This window comes from Myodes glareolus, chromosome 2 (assembly GCF_982192425.1).
Source record: "Myodes glareolus chromosome 2, mMyoGla1.1, whole genome shotgun sequence".
In the NCBI taxonomy this organism is placed as follows: Eukaryota; Metazoa; Chordata; class Mammalia; order Rodentia; family Cricetidae; genus Myodes; species Myodes glareolus.
Genome location: NC_142027.1, coordinates 69534146 through 69558904, shown reverse-complemented (window position 1 = coordinate 69558904; position 24759 = coordinate 69534146). Strand labels below are relative to the sequence as shown.

Sequence of the window (24759 nt, the reverse complement as noted above, 5' to 3'; positions counted from 1 at the left end):
GAAGCCATTAGATATTGCCACTACTCAATAACCTTCACTCATCTATTAGGATCCTTTTCTTTAAGAAGACATCCTCATTTGCTCTCTGGCCCCATTTCTTCACTGCAATGTGGCCTTTACTGTTGCTCAAGATGCCAGCATGCCTAATGCAACAGCATGAAAAACGCTGCCAACACACTTGTCCGAAATCATAGTGTCAAGTGCCCTGGTCTGGAGCTAGGGGAGCCGAGTTGTGCACTGTAGCCACTGAGTGGCTTATATGGCATGGGGAATGTCTGCTTTCCCTTTCTGGACCGGGTTCTCTACCTCCAACTGAAAGTAGATCTACATGAGTTCTGAAGTCCTAAGGTTCTCACAAGTTAGGATTCTACGGTAAAATCCAAAAGTGAAAGCCAGCCGTCAGCATTCCTCCGAGTTATGGTTCCGGGGCAAGGTTCCTTCTCAGACTTTCCCATTCGTCAAGGACAGAGTCTCCTGAAAGGCTGTCAGGTTTATTGAAAAACCTCACTTTCCCTTTTAATTAAAAAACATTTACTGATTGAGTTTGTGTATTGCGTGGAGGTCAGAGAACAACTTGTGGGAGGGTCTCTCCTTCCACCACGTGGTTCTCAGGGATGAAATTCAGGTCATCGGGCTCGGAAGAAAGAATCTTAACCAGGTGAACCATCTTGCTGATCTAGCCTTACTCGGATCTCTGGTTCTGCCTCAATAACTTTTGACGACTTTGGGGAAATTTTTCTCCAGGGCTATGGAGCAGAAAAGTCCCTATTACTCAGAAGCAGCTCAAAGACCTGGGCAGTGATTTGGAGAACTTCCTCAAGCTTCGGGTTCAACTCCGGAGCTGGGTAAAGGACGGGGATCTGAGGTGCTAGAAATTTAAACCAGGTGTGAGGGGTTGGGAGTAGCCCACTATGATGAGTTCTTAAATGGACAGCCATAATACGAGCAACACTTGAGAGCATCACTGGGCGGGGACACAAGCGTGAATGAATGAATGAGAAAATGAATGAAGAACCTCTTTTCACTCTTTAATGCGCTCATACTAGGAGTTAACCCCCAGTCTCTGTTTTACATCCTGTCCTTAACGAAACCCTCAAACTTTTAGCAAATCAACTAGCCTCGGATTTACATCTCATCCTTAATGAAACTCTTCAACCCTCTTTTGAGACGCGAATAATTCTTAAGAACCAGTAAAAGATGGAAGAAGACGTAGGCTACCCCTACCCCTTCCAAGTCCCTTCTTCCTCCGCCCCTTAACGTGGGTGGCGGCGCAGGCCGCTCAAATTCAGTTTTCCCTGTTGGGGATCCACCCCGGGAGTGCCAGGCACTCTTCCTGCCCTGAAGTTGGCCAGCACGTGTTCAATGTGATTAAGGGGTGTCTCGGATCTAGCGCAGGTGAGGTCACGTCTCTCGTCCAACACCTCCATCGTCTCGGGGCCGGCGCACGCTCGTTCAGGACACCCCGGTGGGCGAGCGCGAGGTGCAGGCGGGCTGTCCCAAAGCCACTCCAGACCACCTGTAGAGCGCGCGTGTCAACTCCTTTGTCCTCAGAGCCACTTTGACGAGAGCGTCTGTGAGCGAGGAGCTTCCCTCTGGATGCTAACGGGTCTTCCTTCCAGTTCTCCAGCCCCCCTCCCGGCCCTCCTCCCTTCTCCCACCCCAAGGTAGCAGCTCCGGGAGCCCCGGGCTCGGAGCGAGCCGCCTCCTCACTTCTCATTGGCTGAGAGCGTCGGGAAAGCAGTCACGTGGGCGCGCGCCCGGCCAGCTCCAGGGCCGCCATCTTGGCGGAAAGTTTAGGGGGAGAGCGACTGGGGGGCGCGGAAGGAGGCGAGGTTCCGGGGGGTGGGGCGGCCCGGAGGCGAACGGGCGAGCAGGGCGGCGGGCTGCGGCGAGCGGGGCAGGCGGCGGCAGCGGCGACCGAGGCGGAGAGAGCGGCGCGGGGGGGTGCGGCAGCCGAGGGGAGCTCCTCCCCCGTCCCCTCACCCCCTCAGCTGAGCTCGAGCCGGGGCGGGGCGGGGTACGTGGAGCGGGGCCGGGCCGGGAGCTGCTGCGAGTCCGGCCCGAGCGCACCCGGGGCGCCAGCGCTCGCCGGCTCGCGGGAACTTTGCGGCGGCGCCGCAGGTGTGGGGGCCGCGGAGAGGTGCATGAGCGGAGCGAGGGCGGCGCGGAGAGCGGCTGCTGTCCGGTCCGGCGCCTGCTGGAGTCGCCGGGAGGAGGCGAGCGACGAGCCAGGCAAGCGAGAGGAGGGGGCCCGAGCGGGGCGGGGGAGCAGCCGGGCGCTTGCTCGTTCGTTTGCTCGCTCGCCCGGGCGCTGCGCGGCTGCTCCCGGGCCGGCCGGCTGCAGCAGGTGGGGAGCGTGGCTGGCACGCCGTGGCTGCGACGGTGGCCCGGCTCCTCTTCAGGTGCGCCCTGCGGAGGGGAAAGCTTTGACGGAACATTCCGGAGCGGGCTTGGGTCTGCTCTTGATATGTGTGGGGGTGTGGGTGTGGGGGGGCGGGAGTACTGACCTCTGGGAACCAGCTTGCTGCTTTGGCTGCCACTCCTGGGCTTTAAGGCTTTAAGCTTTTCGCTCGGGAAAACTTTGGAAGGTGAGCACTTACACCCAGGTTGGAGTTTTTCCGAGTCGAAAGTTGAGGGGTTGGGGTGTACTATTGGATCGACGATTCTCTTTGCTTTAGTTCAAGTTTTCCTTTCTGTTTTGTGTTTCTAGAGGTGTGTGCCTTCTTCCTGATTCTGGAGAAAAATGCCGGTCCGGAAGCAAGGTGAGTTTTTGTTTTGGAACCGGTTTGTGGCTGTCACTCGTTGTAACATCTACCAGTCTTGTGATTACTATTTTGAAAAGGTTTGTGTAACTGATGAATCGGCAGGGTCCCTTTATTGTTTATGGTCTCATTTCAGAAGGTGGAAACACGTAGAAGTTTTTTAAACTCACCTTCTTGACATCTCTAGTGGTTACAGAAGCGGTTCATCCCTACCACGTCTTTTTAAAACTTCATTGCTTCAGTATTTCACTTTATCCTTCTAACTCAGCATTATTTTGTGAGCAGCTTGGGATACTAAGGACAGATGTTTAGAAACACTTAAAATTTGGGCTAGACAACAAATCGAAGATAAATTTTTTTCTTGTCTGTTAGACAGTCTAAAACTAAGTTGCTATCGCTTTAATTAGCTGGTCTTCTACTCTTGGAAGCACTCAGTCCACAGTTACCACAGACCACCCATCTTCCTCCTTTTCTCTACTGTGACGTAAAAGCTGTTACAGTATTTGTCTTAGTAGGGAATGGGGACATGAATGTGGTGACTGTAGAGTTGGCTTAGAGGGACTTTCAGGGAACCCCTTAGATGTTTTGTAGATGTAGATGCATGTGTACTACTTTCTTGTACACATGCAGATACACAAACACACACAATGTGTCCCTGAAATTTTAACCATTCTTGTCTTTTCAGATACCCAGAGAGCATTGCATCTGTTGGAAGAATATCGATCGAAACTAAGCCAGACTGAAGATAGACAGCTCAGAAGTTCCATAGAGCGGGTTATTAACATATTTCAGAGCAACCTCTTTCAAGCTTTAATAGGTGGGAGTTAAAGCTTTTCCTATTTGTGATCACTGCACTCACGCATGATGCTTCTCTGTCACTTTAAACTCGAATGGTGCTGTGCTCGGTTATCTGTGGGACAGCCATTAGCCCATCTTCTGATGAGTTTGGTTGTTCTGTTAGGCCACTGTCCGTTCTAAAATGTTTAATAGCCAGAAAAACTTACGAGCATGATTATTTGTGTGCACTTGGAGAGCAGCATTTCACATCTTAGTGTTAGCTGTAAAAGATGGGCAAGTTGCAGAAATGTGAAATGTGTCCGGAGCACCCAGGGTCATGCCTGAGCTGCTGTTGGTGTGTTTCTCTATTTGACTTGCGCTGCTCTAGACTCCTTGAAAGCGTTTGGAGGGTTTGCTGTGTTTGAGAGTACTCATCTCTGTTAAACTTGGCATTTGTGGAATATGAATTTTAGGCCTGGGAAGCGATGCCAGAGATGATATTGTCTAATAATTGCCTTATTCTACAGACAGTACTGTTACAGTCTTGTTATTTCTTGTATCCTAAAAATGAGATAGTTCAATGATTTGAAGAATTGAACAAATAGTCCAGAGTTCTGAATATAGTTCCTGACGCTGTCAGTGACTAAATATCAGAAAATTCATTGACTATAGAATGTGCGTGGTAAACTGAAGCAGTGGACTTTTGATACCTTATAAAGTAGGGTAGGTCCTTTTTAAAAATGCAATTTTTTAATTTTCCATATCATCCCCAATATAAGAAACAAGTTGGTCTGTCTCTGACACCTTGCTTTATATATTTCACAGGCTTGCAAAAAAAGAATTGCTTCCAGGTTTAAGAATAAGATTTTTTTAAAAAATTAAGTATTAACTGTGTAACAAGTTCATATAAGAAATAGTCTTTCTCATATTATGTTCATTTTCTCAGTAACTCGCCAGCAGATGGGCCTAATTTATATGTGTGTGTGTATCTATATCGATGGATAAATTATTGGTGTAATTTGAGCACTTTTCAATGTGTTCCTTGTCAAATAACTTAGGTTGATGTTCTTTACTAAATTTTAGAATTAGACATTTATAAGAGACTTGATAGACCTTATTTTTTTAATAAATTTAGTGTTACTACAGACTTGAAAACATGCGTTAAGAATAAAGTGAGAATGGTCATATATCTGTCACCCATCTTCAGAAATTATCAGCATTTTCATAAGCTATAGTAGACACTTTTGCATTTATGTATCTAAGCCATGAAGTTTAAGTTCCAGATGGAAAAAAAACGAGGAAGAGAAAAAAAAAAAAGCAAATGAGGAAGAGAAAAGTAAATTTTTAGTTCTTTGGTTTTCTAGATCAACGTTAAACCTAGAAATTTTTATTTAGTAGGGACACTTTAGAGAAAAACAGTATGACTTGTATGTCCTCATTTCATACACATGTATATGTAGTCTTATTGTGTAGGGAAACTGTAACTTAAGAAAACTAAGTGGTTAGTAAAGTAAATAGAACCAACCCTTCCCATGTCGTACTTGCTGTTTTTTCTTCCTTGCCTACTTTAAATGTTCATTCATATATGCATAATTGAGTTTTGATAATTTTCTATTTAAGTTTGTGCTAGAGAATTTTCTTCGTCCTTATAATTTTGTTATTTAATGAACTTTGTTGCTTGGGCTTATAATTGTATGTTAGTGTTTAGTAGTTATGTGCTATGAAATTTTAGTGGAACAAAAGCAACAGATTTTAGGCATTTTGAAATATATGTTTTGGTAGTGATTTTTCTATATTTGTGTATTATAAGTGACTTGATGGTTCTTCTGCACTAATATATTCATTCTTTGGCACATAGTATAATTTTGGCACTTGACGATAAGGCCGGAAGATCAAGAATTCCAGGCCAACCTGGGCTAAATAGTTTAAGGGGAGTCTGAGCTACATAGATATTTTCTGAAAAATGAATGAACAAAAAATACCACAAAACATATGTTGCTTCTCATTCTGAAGCTTTTTAAGCTGTTAAGATTTTTTCTTTACATCTTTGAAGTAGTATTGCATTATATTTCAGCTGGTAAATTGCCCTATGTCCAAGTTCATAAGAATTTTCCTTCAATGACAGCACTTTTATTTTCTGAGGTGCCTGTGGATGGATAGCTAGATTTAAAGGAGATATAGGCTCACCGACCAGAGCTAGCAAAAGGTCATTTGGTAGTTAGGTTTTTTGTTGTTGTTGTTTTTTAAGACAGGGTTTCTCTCTGGAGCCCTGTCTGTCCTGGAACTCCCTCTGTAGACCAGGCTGTTCTCAAACTCAGAAAGATCCACCTGCCTCTGCCTCCTGAGTGCTGGTTTTAAAGACATGACACCACCACCCAGAGGCAGTTAGGTTTTTGACTATAGTTTAGAACTCATTTTCTTAGGTTTTAGTGAATTACCTGTTTGGGTTTTTTTGGCAGTAGGTAGTGTTTTTCTAATTTAATCAGTATTATTTATTGATTCCTGAAGTAATAGTATTGACTTTTTTCGTGCAATTAAAAGTCTGTATGAGGCTGTGGGGTTTGTTGGTGTGGAAATGCTTTTTCTCTAGTTGATATAATAAACATTAGCTTTCTGATGCTTTGGGGTTGTTTGAAAGGACAAACTACATTGTATCTATTCTGTGATACCATTTAAAAAATTATTTTTATTGAGAGAACGTGTGTGTGTGTGTGTGTGTGTGTGTGTGTGTACGTGTGTGTACGTGTACATGTGTACTCACCTGTGAGCGCAGATGTGCCGCTTATGTTAAAGAATAACTTTGAAATTTGTTCTCTCCTTCCATCATATAGGACCTGGGAGTTGAACTCAGGTCATCGGTGTTGGTGACAAGCACCATTATGTGCTGAACTATCTTACTGGTCCCCATTTTAAAAAAAATTTTAACATACCTGAAATTGAGTGGCATCTTATACATGCTATATCCTTCCCTCTTTCCCTTCTGTGCAGCCCAGGCAGGCTCTGGAATGCTGGAATTCAGATTGGAGCAATCACATCTGACTTGTATGTGCTATTACTAATTGGTTGTTTGGTTGTAGATTTAATTTTTTTTTTTAATTTTTGCTGGCACATGAAATAGTGGTGTAAGTTATAATTGGCAATATTTTCAATTTAATAAAATGTAGGAGATGTTCTGGTGATTAAGTAGTATCCTAAAATAATTTGAAAATTCTTGAAAAGCAGTCAAATTTTTATTAACTTTTTCAGGTAAGTTCTTTCTTTGTTTTTTGAAGACAAGGTCTCACTATGTAACCTTGGCTGCTGGCATAGATCAGTCTGCCCTCAAATTCATAGATATCTACCTGTCTCTGCCCTGAGTGCTGGGTTTAAAGGTATGTGTCACCATGACTGACTTCAGCTTTCTTTATAGTCAAATATTTAAAATTATATAAAAAAGCGCATTATCTGCACATTTGTTTAGACTTTAAACCCAAATTATCTGGTGGTAGTTTTTGTATTAATGAGAAGTAATATCATCCTTTTGTCATTCATTCAAGAAGTCTTTGAAAATGTAATTTTATATTCCCATATAAAGTATTGTTTTTGAAAGTTTGCTGAGTTAGATAGACTTGACATGGTTTGATCATATCAGAACCCAGATAACTCAGATTTGTAGTGATTTCAAGTCATTTTTAAGGTGTCTGGGATTCAGGGTGACCCTGAGAGTCCATGGAGGTGGAATCTTCATACCAGTCTGCCCTTGTAGCTCTTCCTTCCTTCCTTCCTTCCTTCCTTCCTTCCTTTCTTCCTTTCTTCCTTCCTTTCCTTTTCTCATTTTCCTTTTTCCTTTCCTTTCATTCTTTCCCTGTCTGTCTGTCTGTCTGTCTGTCTGTCTGTCTGTCTTGAGACAGGGTTTCTCTGTGTAGCCCTGACTGTTTTGGAACTCGCTCTATAGACCAGGCTGGCCCCGAACTCAAAGAGCTCCACCTCCCTCTGCTGGGATTAAAGGCCTGAACCACCATTGTCACCAGCTGCCTGGTCTATAGCTGTTTAACACATCTGTTTATCTTGTGCACGGGATTCTGGTTTCAAGATCTGTCTTTAGATACTTGGGCAAATTTGGTCATGTGATTTGCATATTTTTATTTTATCTGCAATAAATAACAAGCTTTCATTTTATTTAAGGGAAGGCATACTGCAGACTGAACCCACACTAAGTAAGCACTCTACTATTGGCTACACTCCCAATGTCCCCAGACTTTTTTTGTTTGTTTACTTATTTTTAATTTTTTACATATATACAGTTCATACCACTTATTCTTTTTCCTTCAACTTACCCTCTATCACCTCAGCTTCTTGCTGTCTTTTCCCAATAAATCATTGAGTTCAATTAATACTGCTTATATGTGCATGGGCAACATATCGGTGGCCACACACACAATCACACAAAGAAAATGATTCTCTTTCAGCAACCATTCACTGCCAGTAGCTTTCCAGCTAACTGTGGGCTCTTGAACCCCTTGCCGATACATCCTGGAATTCTACCAGCTTACCTTGTGTAGGTCTTGTGCAGGCAGCTGTAGCAGCTGTGAGCTCATGCATGCACTGGCCATACCCTGTCCAGAAGACCGCATTCACAGCACTGCCACCTCCTCTTCTTTCTTTCCTTCTTCTTCTGCAGTGTTCCCTGAGCCTTGGTGGGAAAGGACCTGTTGATACAGAGATCCTATTTAGGGCTAAGCATCTATAATCTCTTATTCTGAGCATTTTGATGAGTTATGAGCCTCTTCATTAACTACTGCCCATGGTAAAAAGAAACCTCTGGCCAAGGTTAAGAGCTGCACAGATCAGGGCCAGGGTAACTGTGCATGTGGAGAGGCTGTAGTGAGCCTATTATAAGTTTCAAATTTAAGCTGGACTGTGGTGGTGCATGCCTTTAATCCCTGTACTTGGGAGGCAGAGGCAGGTGGATCTCTGTAAATTTGAGGCCAGCCTGATCTACAGAGCAAGTTCCAGGACATGCTCCAAAGCTACACAGAGAAACCCTGTCTCAAAACAAAAGTTAAATTTTAATGTGTATATTTGAGGTTTACAGAATGATGTTGATAGATAGAAAAATTAACAATTAGAGTATCATCTTGCATACTTTTATTTGTTAGTCAAAAGCAGCTAAAATCTGCTTAATCTAACAAAAATCCCTAATACTGTACATTTTATTGGCCTTGGTCCTCTTTTCCTAGGCCTCCTTCACTCACAGATTCATCTCAGTCTCCATATTTGAGCTTTACTTTCTTTCTTAAGCATTCAACACATAAGTGAAATCAGGCAGTGTTTTCATGTGTCCAGTTTATTTTATTTAGCACAGTATCTCTGGGTTCATTCGTGTTGTAATAGATGAAACTTTTTTGTTACAGGATGAATTTGTGTGTTTGCATGTATGTATATCTGTGCATATATGCACACAGTACATTTTTAAAGCTTTTGGTCCATTCATGGACATTTTGTTTCTGTGTCTTATGCTTAGGGGTGGTGCTGCAGTGAACATGGATGTGTACATATCCTTACAAGCTGGTGGTTTTACCTGCTTTGGATATATCTGTCTCCAAAAGTGGGGTTCCTGGATTCTATGGTAGTTCTATTTTTAATTTCTTTGGGAAATTAATACTGTTTTTCATAATGGCTTCAGATCTAAATTTCTACCACTAGTGTAGCATGGTTCTCTTTTTATCCTTGCTACCATTTGTTATCTCTTGTGTTTGTGAGGATGGACATCCTTATAAGTGCAGGATACTGTCTTGTAATGGCTTTAATGGTTCTGAGCTTCTTTCTGTCATCCCCCTTTGTCACTTTTATGTCTATGGAAAAAAAATATGTTTAGATCTTTTGATTCCTTTTAATTGAAGCTTTTTTTTGTTTTTTGTTTTTCCTAGCCAAGACCCCAAATAACCCATGAAAACTGTTGTTGGGAATGATATAAAAAGTAATAATGGCTACATTTAAAATATTTTATTTAGTCCTCAGTCCTGTGAGGTATAGTCACCAATTATGTGATTTTTATTGTTTTATAGATTAAAAGTCTGAGACACTAAGAAATAGCTATTTTTTTTTTTGCCCATGGAACCCCAGATACTAAGTTGTATAGTGTAAAACTGAACTCTAATTTGAATCCAGAACATATTCTACTTCATTAATTAAAATATTCCTTATCATTATGTTCATTGTCATTATGTTAAATGCAGTAACCGTAATAAGAACTTAAGACTTGCTGGTCTGTGGGGCAGTGGCTATTTATTTATTTTTAAAGTATTATTTTCAAGGAGAATGTTTATAATGATGTTGATTTTATAACCAGAATTTGAAAATTAAGCACTCTCTGTAGGTAAAATGTCAAAATTGTGTTTTTTAAAAAGTCATAACTGAAGTTAAATTTTAGCCTGTTATTAACTTATATTTATAAGTGTATGTGTAGATTTGAGTAGGAAAATATAATAGGATATGGAATAGACTGAAGTTAAAGAGAATTTTATTAACTTTTCATGTAGTGGTTTTGATGTAATAAGACTATTTATTTACCTACACCAGTGCTTCAACATTGTTTTGATTTTACTGGAGCTGGATGAATTTTCCTTTGAACCTTGGGATAGCAGAGCTGTAAAAGCATCTGTAACTACTTGTAAGCTATTTCATCTGTGCTGGGTGGAACCTTTCCTCTGTACAGGAAAAAGGCCAGGACTGGAGAGTACTTTAGTTGTCATTTCTCCACTCTCTAATCTGGGGCTCTTTCTCCAGCCTTCCTGTATGTCTTTTATGATTTCAGAGAGAGTGGGGAGGGGAGGGAGGGAGAGTGAGCTAAGAACAGAGAGAGACAGAGTGTTACTAAGCAAGCATTCTACCTCTGAGCTACATTCACAATTCTTTTAAAACTTTTTAACTTTTTAAAAAGTCTTAGATGGTTTCTTGCTGTGTTGACCAGGATGGCCCCTGAAGTTGCCTAGGCAGACCCTGAACTTGAGTTCTTCCTGCCTCCATGTCCCAAGGAGCTCCAACATTGACCTTTTTGAACAATACTATTCCCCCTTGACACCTTCTTTTAAAAATTTTATTTTTATTTTATGGGTATTAATGTTTTCCCTGCATGTGTGAATGTATACCACATGCCTACAGTGCCCATAGAAGCCTGAAGAGGGCATTAGCTCACCTGGAACTGGAGTTAAACATAGTTGTGAACTCCCATATGGGTGCTGAGAACTGAACCTGGGTCCTCTGGAAGAGCAGCCAGTGCTCTTAATTGCTGAGTTGTTTCTCTAGCTCCTGCTCTTATGCTTTTATGTGATATTTATCCATTTGGGGTTTATCTGATGTTTATCAGATGTTGTATTCTTGGCTTAGGATTCTGTATATCCAGAAGTATGCAGTGTTGTCTTCCCTTCCTTGTTAACATCAAGTTTGGTCACCTAGTTATATGTTGTCTGATTTCTCTTCTTTCTAGTAACTCTTTCCCCTCGCACTTATATATATGTGGGGGGGAGATACACTTTAATATCATTTATGTACCTTACACTTGAGCAAAATCATGAGTAATTCTTGTTTGAAGTAATTGTTACTGTGAATGTTGAAAAGTGTTAGTTACATAATAGCAAAACTTCTGCATTTTCCATTTTACACTTGACACCCCTCATCCCCTTACCCCCTATCCCCCTGACTTTTGGTTTTTGAGGCAGGGTCTCTCTGTGTAGCTCTGGTTGTCCTGAAACTCAACTCTGTAGATCAGGCTGACCTTGAACTCAGAGATCTGACTGCCTTTACCTACTGAATCCTGGGATTAAAGGTGTGTGCCACCACTGCCTGACAACACTTGACATTTTATTTTAATCAAAAGCCCACTGTGTCTGTCTGCCATGAACTTTGCAGTTATGTTTCGTTCAGTGGTTATCATTTTTTGCCCTAATGATTTTGCTGTTTAAGCTGTCTCATATTTAGCCCAGGGGTGTCCTTAAGTTTTCTCTATGTTCTTATGATGCGTCTCGTCTCTTCAGCACTGTATTGATTTTTGCGATAAGGTGATGCTTCAGGTTCTTTTTAAAAGGAGTGTTCATGTGTAGTCAAATGATGTCTAAACTCAGAGATAACCTAATGTACTAATTTAACATCTACCATGTTTCCAGTGTGTGAAATACAAATTGCTTGAAATATGTAAATTTTGTAGGATATTTTTCTTTGATGTATCTTTCAAAGCAGAGTATCTTTGATGCTTACATTTTGCTGTTAGATGAACTGATAGATGTTTTTCCTTCTGCAGTGTTGTATGTCATTATTCTCTCTATTGATCTTCCCTGTAGCCCTCCAAAATGGAATCTGTTACAAAGATAGTACATGTAAAATACAAGTAAATATTATCTTGTGTATCATTCTGTACATACACTTTGATTTTGTAAAACGTCTTACACAAACAGTCAAACGTTTTCCTATGTGAGAACTGATTGCTTAAAGTTGTCCTGTAAGAAGAGATTGGAGAGATGGCTCAGAGGTCAGAGCACATGCTACTTTTGCCAAGCACTTGTCTTAAGTTCCCAGCACCTACATCAGGTGACTCTCAAGCTCCTGTCTTCATCTCAAGGAGGATTTGCATTCATGTGCACATATCTACTTTGATACATACATGTGTTCATACATATACACAGTCACTCAAAAATAATCAAAATAACCTTTTTTTTTTTTTATTCTTCCTGAGACAGGGTTTCTCTGTGTAGCCCTGATGCTTGTCCTAGAACCAGCTCTTGTAGACCAGACTGGCCTTGAACTCATAGAGATCTGCCTGCTTCTGCCTCCCAAGTGCTGGGATTAAAGGTATGCACCACCACCACCTGGCAAAAATAAATTTTAAAACTTATAAAGTTATTATAAGGTAAAAAGCTAAAGCTATATCTAGTTAAAATAACCCCAGAAAATATTTTAGATATTTAGTACTATTGCTTATTGACTAAAATGTTGCTTTTTTTTCCTCTGTGGCATAATGTTTGAATCTCTTTGGTTGATACTAGATGAAATAGTTGGTTTAAGTGACTAGTACTGAAAAGAATTAAAGAATTACACTACGTAGTGAGATATAGCAGGAAGCTCACACTGTAAGAGGCACTCTGAAACTAAGACTATCTGGGAGTAGTTTTCTGAGTGTGTGTGTGTTACTTGGTAGGCTGACAGGTAGAACCTGCTTCTGTGTGTGTTTGAGGCTACTGCAGTTGGAACTTATATAAATGTATAACTTCTGTACATCTTAAATGACTGTTTATGTAACAGTTTTTTTTAATGGTTTACCAGGAATTAGGTTTTTAAATTGATTTTTTATACAAGTTGATAAACATTATATTCATAAGGCATACAAACATGCACATTGCCCACATGTGTGGGTTGTTGTTTTGTATTCTTTATTATATCCATTGGATAAGTTGCCAAATGTTAATTACTAGGTGAACGGGTGTATACATTTTAAGGCTTTTCTTGTAGTTTGTGAAACCCTCTTACTAATGTTATATCAATGTAATATTTTAGGCAGTATATAGAAGAATGACTAGTTTGCCTTAGATAATGCAAAGTATGTCTTTTAATATCTCCTGATTTGTGGTTTCTTTGGATTATCTTGATGTTTTATTTTAATTTCTGAATTATCTGTTTATGTCAGATACTTTTCCTTTACTTAAAGGTATGAAATTAACATTTGCATATTAACTCTGGCATGTAAATCACAAATAACTACTCTGTTATGTGTTTTTAAACTTGGATTTTAAAAATGCATGTTCATTTGTGGTTAGATTTATCAGTAAAGAGGTGTTTTCTGCTTGTGGTACCATGCCTGGAAAGGCCGGCCTTTATATTTTAATCCCCAAGATTATTATCTTAACCTTTCTCCATCATTTGTGAAAGCATTTGCCTATATTTCAAGACTTTAAAAAAACAGTTTAACTTGTATGTTTAATCTCTAGCTGTGTACATAATTTGTGTACAACACATGCACTAAAAAGGTGTATTTTAGTAATGTGTGAGGGTTTACAGTGCTATAGCAACTTAATTGTGTATTTAAATTTCTATTACTAAATATGTATTCAGATTTCCAAAACAGTTGAAAGAGATAGGATGGTCAACTGAAATTGTTTGAGCAAGGTAAAGGTTAACCACCAGAAATAAATTAACTATTAAGTTGACCATGTTGATTTTTTTTCCCTCAGTTACGGTCTATTCATATGGTTCAATATTCAGTGTCAATAAGGATTTCTCATAATTTTATATATATACTATGAAAACCTAATGGAACTCTAGAAAAAATAAACTATAATTAATGCTTCAAAAGTTGTATCCTTCAGTATAATTTTCTCAGTACCACATTTACTACCTAGTGTACAATAGCAGTCCTTCTGTAAACCAAGGTGCCATTTATTTGAATTTTTACTTTGAAAATGTAAAGAAATTAAGTGAGTACAGTGGTAAAAATGATTAATAGATAAGAATGATTTCAAACTTTCTTGAAGGTGCTGTGGATTGATCACCCAGATATGCATAACAATATTATTTAAATAACTGACTATATTTTTTATTTATTGCTCTGAAATGGTGGTATATTTGCCCAAAAATTATAGAAGAATATTCAGGAATACTAAAATATGTCTAAGAGGAAACTACATGCTTAAATGAATCACTATTGAAAACCTTACTGGAATCTACTGGATCTGTCTTATCACATGTATTCTTGCTTTCTATTCATAGTCTGAAAGTGCTCTCCTTGATTTTAGACTAAACTGCATTCCTGAAAGTGTAGTTCCTAAACAGAGTCTAAATCACAAAATCTTGAACATATGTATTAAATAAAATTAAAACAAAAACATTAAGTTAGTCCTAGGAATCAGCAGAATCAGTCATGTTGACAGAGGATTTTGTCCCACCTGGTCCTGCAGCCGTTCAGTCCCAAAGAAACACACAGAGGTCTACATTAATCATAAACTGATTGGCCTATTATCTCAGGTTTCTTATTAACTGTTATATCTTACATTAGCCGATTATCATTGTCTATGTTAGCTACATAGCTTGGTACCTTTTATCAGCCAGACATTCTCATCTTGCTTTCTCTGTGTCTGGGTGAGGACTGCAGATTCAACCTTTCCTCTTCCCAGAATTCTCTTGTTCTCATTGCCCTGCCTCTACTTCCTACCTGGCTACTGGCCAATCAGCGTTTTATTAAAGCAATACAACTGATAAATCTTTACAGGGTGCAAGATCATTGTACCATAGCAGTCATGTATATTTTTAACAAATCAAAAGTATGTTTTGAGGCCAGAGAGATGGTTCAGTAGGTGAAGATGCTTGTAGCACAAGCCTGATGACGTGAGTTCAGTCCTCAGAACAGAGAAGGAGAGTTGATCCCTGGAAGTTGTTCACTGACTTCTCTGTCTGCCCTGTGGCACACATGTGCCTGAACTCATATACACACATTACACACAAACAAAGTTTATAAAAAAATTTTTTGGAAATCATGTTGCTTATTTCAGAAATCTTTATATAAAAAATTTCCATTACCTTTGTTACCTTCTTAGTTTGATGACCCAGGAAGAGGAAATACAGCATTCCAGAAACAGCTTCAAAGGTAGGGATGTGAGGCAGGAAAGTGAGATGCAGAAGGATGAGTGTTTTCAAATAGAAAATGAAACTTTACAGTTGGGGTGATGACCTACACCATCCTAATAGAAGCACGCCACAAGTCATTTCATGTTTCTTTTTCCCCATTTTTATTTATTTATTTATTTTTTATTAATTTATAAAAATTTCCACTTCCCCCCCTCCTCCCAATACCCTCCCACTCTCCCCACTCCCTCTCCTCCTCCCTCTCCTCATTTAATGTTTTTAAGGTAAGAACTAAGGCTACCACTGACTCAGGCTCTTTTTAACACAGACCTAAGAATATGCAATAATTTAACATAGTAGAGGACCTTCCTAATCTATGAAAAAATATTTGTTGGAACAGAATGCTGACAAGTGATAGCCAGTAAGAAAATATTTGTGAAACATTTATCTGACAGAGAACTGGCACCCAAGTCAACCAAAACCATCCACTAAAAACGAGCAGAAGATACAAATATCTTACTAAAGCAGTCAGAAATAGCAAGTAATTATATAAGAAGATATCTAACTTCAAGTACCATGGGGCACTGCAAATGTAAATGACTACACTGAGTCATAGTCATAGTGTAGAAGTTCAATTGTTGCCTGGCAGTAGTGACACACATCTGAGGCAGGCGGATCTTTAGGGTAGCCAGGGCTGCACAGAGAAACCCTGTCTCAGAATACAATAAATAAATAAATAAATAAATAAAAGTTCATGCCAATGTGGCTATTTGAATTTACCCCAACCTGGGATACAGAACAAAATTCTATCTCAAACCAAACAAACAGAAACCCAGGTAGTGCCACATGGCTTTGAAAATACTTAAAACCCAAAGCACCGATACGACTTCTTGATGGCAGTGAGTAACACACACCACCAGTAGGCATGTAGAACAACACAAACACATCAGAGACCATTTGGACAGTTTCTTTAAAAGTATTAGCACCAGATTACCCAACAGTTACTTATGCTCCTTGACGAGTTTCAACCCAGACTATTTATAAACCTAAACATAGCTTCCTTTTCTTGGGTTTCTGTCCACCATAATGTAAATAGTTTCTGCCAACACATTCCTGCCTATCAGTGTTCTACAACAAGCTCAGAAACAGACAAGTGACCGTGGACTTGAACACGTTGGAGACCACGAGTTTCCTTAAAACAAAACACACATACTAAAATCAAGGTGTTGGGATGTAGCTTTGTGGTAAGAGTGTGGAATGAAGAAAGTATCAAAACACCCTGCAAAAAATCTGTAGCAGCTTATTGACAATTAGTACAAGTTAGAGGAGTCAGGATCTTCTTAGTAGGTAAGCAGGTAAAGTAAGTAGAACCATACAATAATGAGTATTAGCAGTAAAAACATAAAACTTAACATGTACTGTCAAGGGAACAAAGCCAGTCTCCAGAGACTAAGTACTTTGGGATAAATTCCTAAAACTGAGTTATTTGGTTTAAAAAAAAAAAGGAGGTGTGCATTTAAGGCTTCTGTCATGAACTGCTCATGCAAATATTCTGTCAGTGTAATGTAGGAAGACTCCTAAAACTAGAGAGGTAACCAAAAGATCAGTAGTTTTCAGAATTTGAGGAATAGAGGAAGTTTGAATAGTTGGGCACACAAGATTTTTAAGGCTGTTCTTATGGTATCACAATGATGGATTCATATGTCAGAACAGCACATGTACATATAAAATCAGCCAATGCACAACACAAAGTGAATCCTCATGTAACCTATGATCTTCAGATAATGACAGTAGCTTGTCAGTTTTAACAAATGCAGTGTACTAACATGAGATGTTAAATGGAAGTGAGAAGGTGAAGATATGGAAACTACTTTCTATTCGATTTTTGTGTAAACATAAGTTTACTAATTTTAAAAAGATGGATGAGGATAATAAATTTGTATTTTAAAACACAGCAGTTTACTCTGTATTAAAATAACATCAAAGTGTATGCCAAGTTAAAATGTTTATGTATATCTACATATACTCACCTATTAATTAAATGAGGGCTTGCTTTGTATATGCTAGGCAAGTATTCTGTCACTGAGTTACACCCCTACCTTTCCCTTCAGTTTTTTCAAAGACATTTCTGTTGTTGGGTTAAAAAAAAATGTGTGTGTGTGTGTGTGTGTCTGTATATAAATAATTTATAATTTATTATTATTTTTACATGTATGAGTATTTTGCCTGCATGTTTTTGTACCATGTGCATGCTAGGTGCCCACAGAGTCCGGAGAGGGCATCAGATCCTTGGGTATGGTGTTACAGATGGTTATGAGCTACTGATGGTTGGTTATTTTGACTTGTGACCCACCACTTTTAACCAGGATCACTCATATGGGCATGGATGTGAAGTTTTTCACTAGAGCATGGGTAATCTACCAGTGGCTATGTCGTCAAAGACAGTGACTTCCTCTTTCCCAGCAGCCCCTCTGTGGCCATTAGCTCATCAAGGTGGGGCCTGAGCCCCTTCCCCATCTGTGACTGTTTATGGGCTAGCCTTGTATAAGCACTATGTGGGCACCTGCCTGTATTGTGAGTTCGTGTTTGCCACAGCCATGCTGTGTCTGTAAAGAGAGCATTTCATAGCCTTACTCCTCATTACCAAACTCCTAACATTCTTTAGTTTCTGATGTTTTTATTGTGGTAAAGTATATACAATATAAAATTTAACACCCTAATTTTTAATTATTTTCAACTCAAACTGAAGTTCTCTTTTGAGCAATAATTATGTCTCAACAACAAACAAAAATATCTAGATCATGCCACATGCCTGTTAAAGTGTAATAATTCTCCTCCTCCTCTCTCCCCTCCACTCCTAGTGATTTTACTTTTTGTGTCTGGATTTGATATTCTGGATACTTGATACAAATGAAATGTAGTATTTGTTCTTTCATGTCTGACTTATTTCACTTAAGATTTATCCATCTATATAGAATGCTTTAAGGATTTAATTCCTTTTTGAGAGTAAATGATATTTCTTTGTACATGTATACTGTATTTTATTTAGTCAGTTTTGAAGAGTAGTTGAATTTTCACCTCTCAGCTTCTTTTCTGTAGTGACCATTGGTATACAGATCTGTTAATCTGGTTCAGCCCCTCTTCTCTTCCTCTGCTTTCTGTTTTACTCGGTACACCAGGGTGTGGGATTGCTGGATCACATGGCAGTTCTGTGTTTTAACACTTTGAGAAGCCACCCTTCCACTTCCAGTAACAGTTTCACCATTGTACACTCTCATGAGCAGTGAAAAAGGATTCTGATTTCTTCATATCCTGTTTATACTTGTTTCTATTTCTGTTTTTTTTTTCAAAACAAGATCTGTCTGTGTAGCCCTGGATGTCCTAGAACTCACTCTATAGACCAGGCTGGTCTTGAACTCACAGAGGTTCACCTGCCTCTGGCTCCCAAGTGCTGCGATTAAAGATATGCACCACCACCACCTGTTTGTTTTGTTTTATGATAGCCAGTATAAGTGGTGTTTAGTCAGCTCATTTTGTTTTAACCCTGATATAGTTAAAAGAGAATGATATTTTATACTCCAGTTCCAGTTGTAGTTTACATGGGGCTAATTAGAAAGGGCTATTTAACGGGGTTGGGTCAATGACTTGCTCAGCAGTTAAGAGTACTGGCTACTCTTCCACAGGACCCATATTCAATCCCCATCATCTGTAACAGTCTGTAACTCCAGTCCCATGAGATCTGACACCCTCTTGTCTTTGAGGGCACCTCATGCATGTGCACAGACATGCAGGCAAAACACCTCTCCACACACAAAATAATAATAAAAATCTTAAAAGCCATTTTAATGTACACACACACACACACGCTGTGGGGTAATGCGCTTGTACACTGTAAAGATTTGTCACTTGTATTAGTTTAATAAAATGTTGATTGGCCAGTAGCCAGGCAGGAGGTATAGGTGGGGCACCCAGACTAGGAGAATTCTAGGAAAAGAAAAGGCAGAGAGTCAGTAACCAGTCAGATGCAGCGAAAAGCAAGATGAAAATGATTACTAAGAAAAGGTACCAAGCCACATGGCTAAACATAGACAAGAATTAGGGGTTAATTTAAGTTGTAAGAGCTAGTTAATAAGCTTGAACTAAGAGGCCAAACAGTTTATAATTAATATAAGCCTCTGTGTATTTCTTTGGGACTGAACGGCTGTGGGACCAGGTGGGACAGAAACTTCCATCTATATGTATATATATATTCACCTATCAGACAGTCCTTACACACACACACACACACACACACACATATATATATATAGAGAGAGACAGAGAGAGGCTGTCTGATAGATGACTATAAGATGTAGAGTTGACTTCAATTGGCAAGTAAGATGCTGTGAAAATTTCCAAATTTCACACTTTATTCCTTGATCATGCATGACAAGTATGTTACTGCTCTAGAATGATAGTAGTCTAGATTTCTATAGTAGTGTTTAGCCAGGTGGCTATTTAAATTATGCTTGCAAAATTTATAAATCCAGTTCTTAAAACATACTAGCCACATTTCAAATACGTAATAGCCATAGAAAGCATGAGCTTGGACAGTGCAGCCAAATTCATTTTTATCATTTGCAGAAAGCTTTGTTTTGTTTGTAGGTTATTACTAGTATAGGTCTTCATTGCATTGCTATTAAAATAATGCTTTGTTAATTATAGCATAAAAGGTCACATAGTCTTTCAAATTTTGAAGCTTACTTTACAATAGTATAGTCTATTTAGATACTGATAACTATTCAATAGTTATTCAGTGCTTCTGGAGGCATAATATAATAGAACCTCGTGTATATTACATATCATATGTAAGTGCTACTAATTAAAAATAAGGATAAGACATACATATATTATGCTACATGTATAAAATATGTATTCTTCATAAACCCCCTTCCACAAGTTACTTTTATAAAAATATTACAAATATTCCCTAATGTGTTTTGGAAGACAGTTCCCTAACTTTTTCCATTACCTTTTCTGGCTGCCTGCCCACCCTAATTACCAGTAATTAAAGCTCGGACACTTAGTCGGTACTGTATCTTTAATTTTGTACAAAATGCAGAACAGTCCTTACATTGAAGTGATTCCTTTTCCCTTGTGTGGCTTTGACTTTCTGAGGAGGTTAGGTGTCCAGTTCGGATCTTGTTCTAATGGCTTGTTCTTCTTTTGCTGTACTTCCTGTGAGCTAGAAATTAGGTCTGAAGACTCTATTGAGGTTGAAGCTGAGTGATTTGGTGCTGGTATCTTATAGGAGATACAATGATTTTGAATTTTTGGTTTCTTCATGATGGTTATGTGTTAGTTTTCTATACAGTGATTTCTGGCCCATAAAATGCTTTCACATCCAATTTTCTTTGGTAATATTCTTTTTTTTTTTTTTTAAAGGACTTACTGTTTTCATTTTATTTGTAGGAGTGCTTTATCAGCCTGTATGTATTTGCCTGGGGTGTGAAGAGGCCATAAGGTGCTAGATAAGATAAGATAAGATGCTAGATCCTTTGCAACTGGGGTTAAGGACTGTCCTCTGCTAGAGCCTTCTTAGCCTCTTGTCCATCTTTCCAGCCTAGTAATAATTTTAACAGCTGGTGAGATGGGTTGACTTCATCGTTAGTGTACTAATGTTATTTTTTAACTAGTACTTGGATTTTTAAAATCCTGCTGGTTATTAAAACTGAAGATAGAACTGCGTTGTCCCTACTGTCTTGTGAGATGTGGACTTTCAAAAACTTTTTTATTACATTTTATTTATTATAATTGTGTGGGGGTATACACGTGCCACAGTTTGAGTGTGGAAACCTGAGAACTTGCGGCAGTCAGTTCTTTCCCTCCAGTGTGTAGGTTCTGGAGACTGAACTCAAGTTACCAGGCTTGATGACCTTGCTGAGCTTTCTGTCTCATTGTCCTATGTGGTGTTTTTAAAGGGCCTAATGATACTTTCAAAATAGTAAGAAACAAGAAGTGAAAGTTACACTAAGTGTTATTAATAGTCATTGTTCATGATTTATACAGGATAATGGCCATATTGGCTGTTAAATAATTCCCTCTCTTTAAGGGATTCTAAATTATATCAACAAATGACTAAAGAACTTACAATGCAAAATCTAAACATTAGGTAATTGTCACTCAGTGTTACTAAGCAGTGTGAATAGCCACTGCTATTATTATTATTATAGTGTATAATGATATTAATACATATAATAATAATGTTAATATTATTAATATTAGCAGTGGCTATTATAGAGTAAGTTCACGCAATTTCAACTGGGAACAAAGTAATTTTATCTTTTAAATTATGCTGTGCTGTTCTAAATAAAGTTTCTTTCAGGGTTTTGTTATTGTTTCTCACTTCCTCTTTGGGTATGTAGACTAGAGGAGTTGGAGATGTCCTCGTTCTTTAGTTTTTCTTAACTTTAAAAAAATATATATTTATGCCAGGCAGTTGTGGTGCACGCCTATAATCCCAGCACTCGGGAGGCAGAGGCAGGTGGATCTCTGTGAATTCGAGGCCAGCCTGGTATACAAGAACTAGTTCCAGAACAGTCTCCAAAGCTACAGAGAAACCCTGTCTTGGAAAATAAAAAAGATATATATATATTTTTTCACTTTGGTGGTATACTTGAAGATTTACATTCCTTGTCTGAATACTAATGATAAAGATGTAAAACATTAGTAATGATTCATCTGAACAATTTATAATAACAATACTAATCACTGTTTATTAAGAGTACATTGTATGCTAGCATCCTTGGCACTTCATTATGCTCAGTTCTTAAATAGTTTTCAGTGAGACAAATGAGAGGAGTAGTAATTTTCTCATTCATGTAGCAAATTGGTAAAGGTTAAAATTTTAACATAGAACTTTTTAAAAAATATATTTGGAAATTTTATACATGTATGTATACAATGTATTTTGATCATATCTGCCCTATAATTTCCCCTTCAATTCCCCTAGACTCTTCCCCCTTATCTACCTCTCACTTTCATGTCCAGTACAGTTTCTTTAAATGACCTACTGAGCCTAATTAGTGCTGCTTTTATGTGCATGGGTATGGGCTTCCTTCAAAGAAAATTGCCTCTCCCTCTCCCAGCATTTGTCAGCTGCCTGTAGATTTGCAGCTAAGGTGGGCTTGTGAGCTCCTTTCCCATGCATGGGGGCCTTAAGTTTTTAATATCGTGTGAATGTGTGTGTTGTAGGGTTATGTACATGGACGTGCAGGTGCCTTCAGAGACCACAAAAGGGCATTGGGTTATTTTGGAGGTGGAGTTTTAGGCTATAGTGACCTCTCTGATGTGGGTGCTGGGAACCCAACTGAGGTCCTCTGCAAGAACACTGAGCATTCTTAACCACTGGGCACTCTAAACTGTGAGCCATCTCCAAAATGCTGACTTTTAAAGTGTAAAATACCACTTTCACAGTACCCTGCAGGTTTTGATGTAATTGTGACATAATGAAATGAGGAAATGATCTAATGTTCAAAGTATGTGATTGAGCTGTGGGGTGGTGTAAAGCCTTTATCCCAGCACTTGGGAGGCAGAGACAGGTAGATCTCGGAGTTCAAAGCCAGCCTGGTCTATAGAGTGAGTTCCAGGACAACCAGGATTGTTAAAAAAAAAAAAAAAAGGCAACAACAACAAAAAAGTGTGTCGTCTTTTTCTAATAAGAGCAAAAAGTTGCCTTTGAATTACGTTGTTTTAGCATTGCATAGTTTAGGAGAATTTTTATCTCCTTTTGAAATTTTGAAATTTTCATTTTCTTTATCTCTAGATATTCAAGAATTTTATGAAGTGACCTTACTTGATAATCCAAAATGTGTAGAACATTCAAAGCAGTCTGAACCAATTCAGCCTGTGAATACTTGGGAGATTGCCAGCCTTCCAAGCACTACTGTGACTTCAGAAACATTACCCAGCAGCCTTAGCCCATCTATAGAGGTAAGATAAAGCTTTTACAGAGTCAATTTTTAGTGATCAATTTGTTAACATTTTTGTTTTTTTAAAGATGGATATTTTGTGGAAATAATGAAATTATAGAATAGAGTTAAAATATTCTTAAAGTGTAGGAAATCTCTTGATTCTGCCTTAAAGTTTGTAACTTGTTGAGGTTGGAAATAGTTGTTTTAGGATATTAGAAAGTGTCTTACATGGTAGACCTCAGAATCCTCCATTTCTGTAATTATTCACATGACCATTGTAGTTTGAAAAGATGATTTTTCTTTGGTCTTTTTGCCTAGAGAAAGACTACAATTGGGGCTCTGAGCCCTTACTAACAGAATTTTTTTTTTTTTGCTTGAAGAATTGTATTAAAATTCAACTGAAGAATAGCATCCTTTCAGTCAGCATTGGTTTTTACATTTTTCTGTAGTTAAAACTGCTTATTTCTTTGAGGTTTAATAACTGTCTTGGTAATTGGTAGTGTTCTTTTTTCGTTTGTGATGTATTGTTGTTAGTAGAGTTGAATGTGGTGCAGCATTTTGTAATGATGATTCTGCCTGAGAAGCATTAGTCATTTAAAAGTGCTTGTCCCTAAATTTGATTCTAGTCTCTTCTGGTTAGTACTAGACTATGCCTGAAAAATTGAATCAGCTTCTGTTTGATGAGTAATAAGTCAGAAAAGTGGTGGTGGGAGCAGCGGTGGAGCACATTGTGACGAAGCAGTCAGGTTTAACATTGTTTTATTTAATGTGTTGTTGCATAACTAGCATTTTAGAGCAATGTCAATGAGCACAATTCCTTTCCTGTATTTTAAAGCTGAAAAAAATCTGAAAGAAAATGTTGGACCCAACTTACTTGGCTAGTTTTGAGCAAATCCGCCTTTGGTTATCAAATTTCTTAACATTGAATTAATAATTCGCTTTAGTAAGTCTTACACATTTCTCTTTGATTGTATTTGTGCTTTCTGTGCTCCTCTTTAAAATGACATTTTTCTGGATAATTTTCTTTACCATCTCCTGTTTTGGTTGATATATCATTTGCTTTAGTAATAGTTCATCCTGTGGTCTATTTCAAATGCAGTTTTAAAAATGTTTTTAGTTATTGCTGTGATTCAAATAAATGTTTCCCTTTCAGAATAAGTTGCCTAGCATGCCTGAGACCCTAGATTCAGTCTCTAACCTAGAAGTGGGGAGGGGGGGATGAGGGTTTGTTCCTCATGAGTGGGATTAAGGCCCTTATAAAAGAAGCCTTATGCTGAAATTTAGGTTTGCCCTCTGCCTGTGAAAGTGAAGCCAGGGACACTGCAGCATATGCCTAGAGACTAGACTTTCTAGCCTCCAGAACTGTGGCGAATGTGCTTCTCTTTTATATAAATTATTCTCAGATGTTTAGCAGCAAAGATAAACGTAGCCAATTGCAGTTTTCTATTTCATGTTTATTGTCTTAGTCCTAGGTTAAAAGACTTGTTTTTAAAAAATGTTAAGGTTTAAGAACATTGACTTTTTCATGTTTACCTATTTTTCTATTGTTTGATTTATAGTACCTGTTGTTATAAAGCATAGATTTCTTAGTTTTTATAAATTTTTAAAAATTATTTTTAAGTTTACTTACTTTATGTGTATGAATGCTCTGCTTGCGTGTATGTATGTACCACTCACAT

At 38.5% G+C, this 24759-nt stretch overlaps 1 protein-coding gene across 18 annotated transcripts in view; it reads left to right on the top strand.

Moving 5' to 3' along the window:
- The first annotated feature begins 1376 nt into the window (after nt 1-1376).
- The window catches only part of Dlg1 (discs large MAGUK scaffold protein 1), a 194116-nt gene continuing 170733 nt past the window's right edge, over nt 1377-24759 (top strand). For 17 of the 18 annotated variants that reach the window (XM_085685425.2, XM_085685424.2, XM_085685423.2 and 14 more), the window contains exons 1-4: nt 2098-2232; nt 2711-2762; nt 3448-3579; nt 22933-23099. In XM_085685425.2, coding sequence (XP_085541551.2) covers nt 2744-2762; nt 3448-3579; nt 22933-23099 — 318 coding nt within the window. In that variant the 5' untranslated portion in view covers nt 2098-2232; nt 2711-2743. Of the gene's footprint in view, nt 1396-2097; nt 2233-2710; nt 2763-3447; nt 3580-22932; nt 23100-24759 lie in introns of those variants that run through there. The other variant, XM_048453979.3, reaches the window with a different exon arrangement.